Source organism: Arachis ipaensis, chromosome B07, assembly GCF_000816755.2.
Source record: "Arachis ipaensis cultivar K30076 chromosome B07, Araip1.1, whole genome shotgun sequence".
NCBI classification, from domain to species: Eukaryota; Viridiplantae; Streptophyta; class Magnoliopsida; order Fabales; family Fabaceae; genus Arachis; species Arachis ipaensis.
The window spans coordinates 26,966,686-26,976,552 of record NC_029791.2 but is presented as its reverse complement, the minus strand read 5'-3'; the positions used below and the strand labels follow the sequence as shown (position 1 = coordinate 26,976,552).

At 35.0% G+C, this 9,867-nt stretch overlaps 3 protein-coding genes across 4 annotated transcripts in view; 1 reads left to right on the top strand and 2 right to left on the bottom strand.

The window, feature by feature from the left end:
• On the bottom strand, nucleotides 633–3,909 carry LOC107606972 (trafficking protein particle complex subunit 11-like). The gene is made up of 6 exons (XM_021107530.1): nucleotides 3,317–3,909; nucleotides 2,652–2,710; nucleotides 2,213–2,327; nucleotides 2,001–2,124; nucleotides 1,573–1,653; nucleotides 633–1,140 (listed from the first exon to the last, which is right to left on the bottom strand). The coding sequence occupies exons 1-6, from the start codon at nucleotides 3,670–3,672 to the stop codon at nucleotides 706–708; spliced, it is 1,170 nt and encodes a 389-aa protein (XP_020963189.1). The 5' UTR covers nucleotides 3,673–3,909; the 3' UTR covers nucleotides 633–705.
• The window catches only part of LOC107608760 (UDP-glycosyltransferase 71K1), a 17,763-nt gene continuing 12,477 nt past the window's right edge, over nucleotides 4,582–9,867 (top strand). Inside the window, exons 1-2 of the mRNA XM_016310487.2 lie at nucleotides 4,582–4,593; nucleotides 8,691–8,758. The gene's annotated coding sequence lies outside the window, so the exon portion shown is untranslated. The remainder of the gene's footprint in view (nucleotides 4,594–8,690; nucleotides 8,759–9,867) is intronic.
• Nucleotides 5,055–8,716, bottom strand: LOC107608763 (DNA-directed RNA polymerase III subunit RPC8). 2 transcript variants are annotated; one of them, XM_016310490.2, is made up of 8 exons: nucleotides 8,041–8,716; nucleotides 7,619–7,734; nucleotides 7,421–7,516; nucleotides 6,942–7,029; nucleotides 6,134–6,218; nucleotides 5,932–5,995; nucleotides 5,759–5,848; nucleotides 5,055–5,445 (listed from the first exon to the last, which is right to left on the bottom strand). In XM_016310490.2, the coding sequence occupies exons 2-8, from the start codon at nucleotides 7,727–7,729 to the stop codon at nucleotides 5,389–5,391; spliced, it is 591 nt and encodes a 196-aa protein (XP_016165976.1). In that variant the 5' UTR covers nucleotides 7,730–7,734; nucleotides 8,041–8,716; the 3' UTR covers nucleotides 5,055–5,388. The 2 variants fall into 2 exon arrangements, with proteins under 2 accessions (XP_016165976.1, XP_016165975.1); XM_016310489.2 differs by having other exon boundaries at nucleotides 5,055–5,405; nucleotides 8,041–8,706.

The following is a 9,867-nucleotide window of genomic DNA, read 5'->3' as shown; positions in this document are numbered from 1 at the left end:
AGATAAGTTTATAAAATTCCCTCAATTCAACACAAGATAAATCACAAAATTAGGGTTTATCAAACTCAATCAAAGGGCCAACAGAATAGATTGGAGGAACTCCTATTTTGCCGTCCGATAATGCATCAAAAGCATACCTCTCCAACTCCGAGAAGGTATTAACAATGATTCCTTTGGTGTCTGTAAACCTCTGAACAAGCCTGTAATAAGCCAAATATCCGCCATCTCTATCCAATGCAGCATTAGGTAGAACGTTTGAAGGGACTAGATTGGAGATACCCTGAACAAAGAAATCAGGATCAGAATCCGTGAACACATCATCGGTTCGACGGTTCTTGAGAGAAAGCATAAAAAATAACATTAAAAATAACATTATATATTTTATAAATTTATTTTTAACAAAGTACAAATATTTCTCTAGTTGAAGGGACGAGATACCCTGAACAAAGAAATCAGGATCAGAATCCGTGAACACATCATCGGTTCGACGGTTCTTGAGAGAAAGCATAAAGCATAAAAATAAAAATAACATTATATATTTTATAAATTTATTTTTAACAAAGTACAAATATTTCTCTACATTGACAAGCAGTCACAAAATAAAAGTATTCTAAAATTCCCACCAAGCGTTAGCATGGATTTTACATGTAAACGTTTTATTGAAGAAAGTTCGAGATTAAAATTCAAACCTCTATGTTGCCAATGTTACAAATACAACCTAAAACTGGTGTAGGCATTTTCTTTCCTAAACATGTTAGCAGCATAACAAAAGTTAGGTAGCAAAAGAGAAGTTCTCACTTGGTAGTAATAGGCTGGATGAAATTCCCACTCAGACAGGGGTTTAGAAGCAGAACCTAGAGTAATAGGAGGAAATATTTGAGCGGTTTTTGAACTTGTCTCCAACAATTCACCAAATACCAAATACTGCCTACTCATCCAGTCCCAGTGAAGAAATATAGCTTCTGGAGTACCAACAAGCCTTTTGTATGCATTCTTGTGCTGACGAAACCATGCCACTGATTCTGTGACCTTCCCACTATGTAGTAGTAAGGTGCATATCTTGAAATTCAACTGTTCAGAAACATATTTTATCTCAACCAACCGTTGTGTTGCAGGTAACCTTGTTGTCACCCCAACAATCTGTATGATGAATATAAACAGAAAAAATGCATGTCACAACTTTAGCATTTGCTTTGGAGACAAATGATACAAAAACACAACAAAACTCGAGTCAAACACATGCAACTTCATTTAATAGTAGGGGAGACAATAGAAGATTTCAGGCATCTTAGACAACAGTGCATATAATATACTACAAAATCAGATCCTATAGATGCTCTTGGAGGATGACAAGACTAGCTCCTTGCAAGGCTATAACTTCTAAACAGAAATATAGTTGGCAGATGATAATTGAGAAGTTATATTTCGATAGTAACTAACAGTAAATAGTAATACCAATACCACTTGCGCTCAATGAATATATCTTGACAATCGTCAAGAATGAAAACAAAACAGATAAAAATTAAAAATGCAAAATAAACAATTTTCAAAGACTATTCACATGAAACGCACCTCTCGCAGTGTATGATATCCCTCCTCATAAAATTTCAGCGCTTCGGGCCAGTCACTTCGGAATTCTGCATATACAGCAACCTAGCAATTCATAGCATCTAGATAAATAATGCACACTTTCTATTTGATAAAAGTATAAAGAAGCAAAGCATGCACAAGTTCTTGAATACAATAAACAACATAAGAAAGTCAAAAGGCATGATCACTGCAATTCCTTTTCTACTCCTTCAGAAAGCATGATTACCGTTATTCCTTTCATCCTTTTTCTACTACTAAAATTCAATCAATCATACATTCGTACATGCATTCATACATAATATAAGCATTTGGATTTCCAACTCAAAATAGCATCCAACAGGACCTTGGTTGGCATGTTAGTGGCACCGGCATAAAAAGTAAACAGGAAAAGAAGAAAAAGGAATTCCTACTTTGAAGCAGTAGCGAACAATCAACTCAACCGAGTTAACATTCTTCTTTTCTATCCTCTGTTTAACCCTTCTTCCTTCTTCTCGGTAATACGTAGTGGCTAATCCATAAAACGCATTTGCCATCCTGCACAAAAAAGGAGAACAGAGCATGACGACAATGTTGCTGTTTATAGAGAAAATAGACAAAAAAAATTTAGAAAGATAAAGCATGCCTGTCAAGTGACTGATTGAGATCTGAGTTGTCATTTGGGTTTAACATAATTACATATTTAGCATCTACATCTGCTCGCTTTCGTAGGGCAATCATTCTATCCTCAGTGATCTCATCTGCAATCAAAGACCCTAAAACATATTACAAACTCATTGCACACCTCTATCTGTAAATGACATTAAAAGAACAATAGTGTCCCTTCCTCTAGTCGTGCCTACCAATCAAACAGAAACAGAAATACAATAAAATACACACAAAAAGAGAAAAAAAGAGAGGGGGGGGGGGGGTTGCCGATTTGCATATCAATTCCAATCAAAATGATAGCAAAATTTGCCCATTCAATGAAGTAACAATCTAAATTCACTCTCCTCATACAATCTGTGAGTAGAGTGCACGGTGAAGTAAAGTGATGAAGACAGAAAAACTAGTAAGTTAATCACCTGCACCAGTGTGGATAATTACAACAGCCAACTTGATGTTCCTCCCACGAATCACAGCCCTGCACACAAACAACCCCAAACACATCTCTGAAAAATCAAGGCCAAGAAATGAAAACAAAACCAAAATCCCACCTCCAAAACCAACACAATACATTCAAATTGTAGGTCATGCTTGGATGATATTGAGCTAAAATCATAAGTGTATGACTCAATCACGAACTATCTTGAAAGTCTTACTATGCAAGTCTAAAATTCTTCTCCACTTTCAGTTCATAGTAATTGAACTCAAAATAAAAGCCATTATATTCATAAAGCAAATAAAACCTCAAACTTGCCTCAACAACAATTCCTTGTTCCACTACATCTCAATATACATTACATATCTCCATTCTCCAAAACAAGACAGCAGCTTCCTCAACATACAATCCGTGCTCAATTATATTACTTTCTTATGCAACATCCTCAAACCCCCAACCAATAGCTAAAAATCGACATTTTCACTTAAAATGCAAAAAGTAAACACTATCATTATCTACTTAGTTAGCTGCCATTGTTATTGTTGTTCACTCATAATGCTGAATCGCACCTTCTCCAAACTCCACCATCCAAACACGCACTTAATAGAAAGAGAGAGAGAGAGAGAGAGAGAGAGAGAGAGGTTTTACTTGATGGAATCGAGATCGGAGCAGACATTGAGCCACTGAGCAGGGTCACCAAACACGTGCTCCGCCCTGAACACAGCACCGAGGACGGCCGGAACTTTCGTCCGGTGCTTGAGGAGCCAGTCCTTCTTGAGGATCCCACCGACAACCGTAGGAGGCGGTGGCGGTACTTCGGCGTTGGAATCCTTGGGCTTGCGTTCGAAGAGGTAGATCTTGGAGAGGTCAGGGAGGGCGAGGGTGTTGATTGGCGGCTGAGCGGAGAGAAAGTGAGTTGAGATCAGAGGGTGGAGCTCCGGACAACCCACAATCGCCGCCAGCGTCACCGGCGGAGTTCGCAACTCTTCTGGATATTCTTCCATTTTTTCTTTGTTGGCGATTAACGCAGATCGGAATCAGAATAGAAATAGAGTGAGTTCAACTCACCATGGAGTATGGAGTTAAGGCGAAAACATAACACAATTTCAAGCCATTTTTTCAAAATATAAAACAAAATAATTCCTTTTTTAATTACTGAAAAATAACAAATGTTTGCGCCTTTTTTTTTTTTTTCATGAACGAGAATAAGCTCCTCATAAGTTTAACATGGAGACTGGAGATGTTCATAAAGTAAAACGTAAAAAAATTTAGTTATTCTTAAAATAAAGTAGTAAAATGTATATATGATAAAAGAACCATCAATTAAAATAGTACAAGTTTTTATTCCAAAGAAAATGAAGAGTATAAAAATAAACAATTATGATTTTATGAGATAAGTCAATATCTCGTTGAAAAAAATTAAAGATAGCATCATATTTAAATTTTAGTGAAATCAGTATATGTTTTTAAATATAGAACAAATGTTGTCTCTAAGATTACTTAGCCAAAATATAATCTCCATTAGTGTAATTTACTCAAACTGATAGAATTAAGATTTGATCATTTTAAATTATATAACTCCATGTCAACTACCCAACCACTCACCATTAACCGAATTGTAATTTCACTTTTCAGAAAATTGTTACTTGATAAATTTTAATTAGGTATAAACGATTAAACGAAGAATGTGTTTCTATATATATACATCATCTTATGATATAGGAATATATAGAGTTTTAAAATTATACATATATATTAGAATATGGATATTAGGGCTGCACATGGATCAGATAATATCCGCATATCCGCGGTAATTATCCGCATCCGATCCGCACTATGGTTGGATCGGATTGCGGATTCGACAGTGATATCCGCGAATCCGATCCGCAAATCCGCATATCCGCACATCACATATAAATAGCATAGTTTAAGAAAGTAAACCCTAATGTGATATGAATATTTTATGATATTTTGTTTTTAATTTTTTATGTTGTACTTTAACTTAGAATAATTCAACTTAAATCTTGTGTTATTATTTTGTTTTTGTTATTCAAGAGAACTATTATTGATAATATTTTAGGAGTAAAAAGACTTAAACAGATAAAAAATGAATGTTCTGGATATTTTTTGTAAAAACAGCCAAACAGAATCTTAAAATAGTTTTTTTGAATTATGCAAATATACCCGATATCCGATCCGATCTACAAGTATAGGGATCGGATCGGATCCGGCCTAAAAAAATGCAGATATCGTATCCGATCCGATCCGATCCGATAAGTGCAGTACGGATCGGATAGAATTTTAGGCTATATCCGATCCGATCCGTGTGCAGCCCTAATGGATATCAAAGTTCAATTGGAACTAGTTTTGTTCACGTATAAGGATATGAATAAAGTCCACTTTCCTCTTCTTGCATGTGAAAAGCAATTCAGGTAAAAAATAAATGGGCAAACAATGGTTTCATGAAATAATTTACATATCAGACCCGAAAGAAAAATTACATATCAGAAGGAATTGAACAAATAAGCATATTTAGTGTTGTTGAGTTGCAATCATGCAAGAATGAATCTGAGGTCCTATCAACTACCTGTTTCTTATATAGCCTAGTATTGAAGATTAAACAAAATAGTCACATTTACTCCTCTGCCGCTGTCTCCTCCTCCTCCTCCTCTTCCGCATCCTCTTCTTGCCCAGGCCACCAAGAAACAGGGCCCAGTCCGTCATGATCTATTGATCCCTACAAAATAGATGCTGCCATAAGTCACCTTTTCAAAAATCTGCAATGATAACTACCACCATTTTAGTTAGATAATGCACGTTTACTATGATTTTAAAAGCATCCCCACAAACTTTGTCACTATGCCATTCCCAGGGTGGAAACTTGGTTGGTTTAATTGAACCTTAGCATAGAGCTCATACATGAAAATTCACACCCCATTTTCATCCGACAACCAAACATACCCTCTAAAGTACACATCCCCTACCACGGTTTATTTTAACATAATGACTCCAAGAAACAAATACTTTGCACAAAATTCAAAAGCCATATGTCTCAATATCTCACTCATGTAGAAAAGAGAGCTAACTTACAGTGACCAGCATAGGGGCAAAAGGCTTTGACTCTTTTGGTTGTTCAACTGGGATTGAAGGATAAGTCACATTTTGAATGCGGAACTTGATCTGCCATATTGGAAGCCAAAAATTTAGCGCATATATATTGTTTCTTAAGCATACAGTTAACATTAAAGGCAAAGAAAGCTAACCATATCACTATCATCAACAGGATATGACTGCTCCTCATATTTCCAATACCATGTTCCTTTTGTGCTGTACTTTCAAAAACAATATATTAGCACATTAATAAATCTGCATCTAATAGGATGGATTACAGTATTTAAAAAGAAGAAAAGAGTTCAAGCAAATATACTATTTGTTAAGACTAAAAATTAGGTAAGGGTAAGACACCTATTTTTTGATTCAGCCTTAAACTCATTTGGGCTGGGTAGGTGCTGTAGGGGAACATAAATGTCATCAAAGAATCCAAGTGATACTGCAACCACGAATTCAGCCTTACCAAGCATGAACAATCTTTAAGCATAGAAACATCTGACAATCATTAAATCTTTCACGATATGCAAACATTGGATGGTGTCGTTATATACACAAATAATGGGCTGCTGCCGATGTCACAAGTCACAATATAGAAATGAAAACACAAAAAATCGGCTCTGCTAGCAAGCAAGTGTATGGTTATGTCATTCTTGTGGTCTTTCACACTTTCCTTACATTATATTGACATGCTTTGAGTTTCAACTAAATTACACTTGACTCTGATTTTGCTCACAAAAAATAAGCATGGACAAAAGGACAAGCAGAGACATCAAGGCAGAGTAGTAATCACATACTCTTTTTTTTTGTAGTAGCAAAATATTTTATCATGAATTCATCAGTAAGAGAAGCCTTAAGACAACCTTCAAGCAACTATCTTAAACTTTTATTAAAATAAAAAAGAAAAGAAAAAGAACTCCAACCATGTAAACCCTTTGTGATCAAAAGAGTAGAAGAACTTTTAAAAAAAGTGAAAAAAAAAAAGAAAGAAAAAGTCATTATGCTGCAGCCTTCATGTAATAGATGTATGAAGCAGAACTATGCACTGATAAGCATGGTTATTATCCATCAATAACATAAAACAAAGGACTAAGTAAACTGGAACTAAATTAATTAAGTCAAGCGAAAATTAAAATCAAGAAAGCAACTGAAATCTAAGATATACATCTTAAGCCATCAGCATCAGACGAAAGAAGCTTTGCAGTCATAATCTCCCCAACAAATGGACGAAACATAATCAAATTGAACACTACCTGCCAGGAATATCAGAAGTCAGAACAAAGTTATTGCATTGACAGCAACAATCACACACAGAAACCCTACTTCTGACGTCGAAAAAGTTCAGTTTATAACAAAAGAAATACGGAAATTGGAAACACAATAGCTAAAAATACACACAACCTTTTAAGTCCTCAAATATTCTCAAAGGAACATAGTGTAAAAAAATGGCATATCCACATTATTGTGCCTGGATATCATAATCTAAGCCTCAAAACTTGAACAAACAAAGTTAAAAACCATTCAGGGAAAAAAAAAATATTAAACATAAAATCCTGCATTCAACTTCACACTGTGATCATGTTGAACTTCAAATCTCAGGACAAAGAGTCAAAAAACAGAAAAGCAAGCCGTGAGAACTTGTACCGTATAGGTTGGAGCACCATCTCCGGGGTAAATAAATCCACCCTCAATGGATTTTATATCATAAACAGATACGCAGAGGCCCAAGTTTGCAATAACCTGAAATGATTGCAGAAAACCAAAACCAATCATGGTGAAATATTATCAAATGAAGAGCACGAGTAAAAGAAGGGGAATGGAAAACATTAGAAGCAGAAAAACCTTATCCAAGAAAAGCTTCTCAAGTTCAGTGTGTATAGCTTCTCGAATTGGACGACTTAGCTGAGGAGCAGGCAATGGCAATGTGTGTTCAATCTTGCTTAGATAGAACATTGAGACTGAACAAATAGCAGAAAATACAAAAATTCATATGGATGAAAAAAAAGGGTGAGACTAGGGGAAAAAAAACGTATGAAAATGAGAATTTTTCCAATTTATCATCACGGTATTAAATAAAAGTGAAAAAACAAAATTCAAAATTACAATTCGAACAGTGCATTCACGAAACACTTGAACCATGTTAGTTGTTAAGTAAACTAACCATGTTACTTATCAAGTAAACTAAGTTACATTTTTTAACTGATTATAGAAATTTATAATTGAGAGAGGTTTCAGCAGCAGAAGAATGATTTCAGGTTAAATACCTGAAGTGGTGGCTTGGACGCTTTGATATCTTGTGGTGGAGCAGACGGAGGCAACAAAGAACTCCTACTGAAGCCAGCTGCAACGAAACCCAATTCAGCGGCGACGAAGGTCTCAGTGAAGTTTTTTTCAGATTGTGGGTTATTGGGCTTGTCTGATGGGCTAGTATTGGGTCATTATAGCCAATTAAAGCACTTGTTGTATAATAATGCATGGCCCAAGACCAAACGAAACACAAATTCATTGCATGAACATAGAATTTGGAATATACAGAAGCATGTTTTCTCCAGAGATTTGCAAGGCTACTTAAGGTTCTGAAAACTGGACCAGTTATCAAACCGCTTTAATTACTGGTTCATTGGTTCATTGGTTCAACCGGTCCAACCGATGGTTCAACCGAAAAAGTCGTTTTAAAATAAAATAATAAATAAATTATAAAGGACCAAAGATAAGGGTACTCCAAGAACTCCTACTAGATGCAACATCATTCAACATTATCACACATTCTCACACACACAAATACAAAGCCTTAACTCAAAGAACAACCACAGCAAGTGACTTGGAAAGAAAATGTAAACACAGAACAATCACAAGCATACACAACATGTGAATATTATTATAGCAAACATAATAACAAAATAGTTCTTCTAAGTTCTAATGCGTCTCCGAAAATATCCCAAATAAAAAAAACTACATAATCTGATCCACTTGATTCAGAAAGTTACATATATTAGAAAAATTAAGAATCAACTAAAAGAAAAAGAAGAAGAAGGTCTGGTTGATTCGATTCAATTGCCTGAGATGAAGAATCAAACAGGGTTAAGAAGCTGAGAGTTTAAATGTTAAACCTCAATATTCAAATAACATGACTCCATTATTGTTATTATTACACCCTTCTAATGTCACAAACTCAATATATATTATAGTCCGTTGACACTTGTGTATTCACAACTTGGCCTCATCATTCTGATTCATTCCTTAAGTAGAAGAAAAAGTCCCAATCAGCTTTCGTTACAATTTTATCCAGAGAGTTGGAGTTTTGGTTCGGAGCTCATGCCGATGATGATGACGAGAGGGATGAATCCGTGAATCAGTAACATAGGCAGTGCAAATTTTAACAAAGCTCATCACAATGATTAAAAGCAACAAAAAGCACTAAAGGAACAGTGAATCAGTAATATAGGCACTGCAAATTTTAACAAAGCTCGTCACAATGATTAACAACAACAAAAAGCACTGAAGGAACAGTGAATCAGTAACATAGGCAGTGCAAATTTAAAATTTAAAAGTTATCAATTTAAAATTTATCATCAAATACAATCAGTGAGCAAAGGCAATCAATCAAGCTCTGACTGAGCATTCTGTTCTGATTCTGTGACTGGGAAGCAACAAATTCAGCAACAAATTCAAGTTACAGCAACAAATTTAACAAATTAAATCGCAGAAACCTAGCAATTTAGCAAATTAAAACATCAGCAGCCCAACAATTAGCAAATGATCAACTTAACAAGTTCAAGAACAGAAAATCACATCAAAAAAAAAATAGAAGTAACAGAAGAACAACAAAACAACAACACAAGAACAATTAGCAAATTAACAAGTTCACAATTACAGTTAAAATTTACCAAAAGAACACGAATGCAAGTGGAATCATCATGCTAATATGTTTTCTGCAAAGATGCTATTTGTGCAGCTAAAATTTCCTAATTACTAAGATCCAATTATTCTAATTTCACATGCAATCAACTTACTAAGGTTCTAAAAGCAAGAAATGATAAAACCAACCAGAAATATGGTTAAAGCATTTCATCAAACATGTTGAGTGCAGT

What these genes read in the sequence shown, in the direction of transcription:
- LOC107606972 (XM_021107530.1), bottom strand. Translation starts at nt 3,672, where the DNA reads ATGGAAGAATATCCAGAAGAGTTGCGAACTCCGCCGGTGACGCTGGCG. An exon ending in AATTATCCACACTGGTGCAG is followed by an intron (nt 2,328 to 2,651) that starts GTGATTAACTTA and finishes CTTTGATTGCAG; the next exon opens with ATGAGATCACTGAGGATAGA. An exon ending in CTCAATCAGTCACTTGACAG is followed by an intron (nt 2,125 to 2,212) that starts GCATGCTTTATC and finishes TTTTTTGTGCAG; the next exon opens with GATGGCAAATGCGTTTTATG.
- LOC107608763 (XM_016310489.2), bottom strand. Translation starts at nt 7,729, where the DNA reads ATGTTCTATCTAAGCAAGATTGAACACACATTGCCATTGCCTGCTCCT. An exon ending in AGAAGCTTTTCTTGGATAAG is followed by an intron (nt 7,517 to 7,618) that starts GTTTTTCTGCTT and finishes CAATCATTTCAG; the next exon opens with GTTATTGCAAACTTGGGCCT. An exon ending in TGATGCTGATGGCTTAAGAT is followed by an intron (nt 6,219 to 6,941) that starts GTATATCTTAGA and finishes TCGTGGTTGCAG; the next exon opens with TATCACTTGGATTCTTTGAT.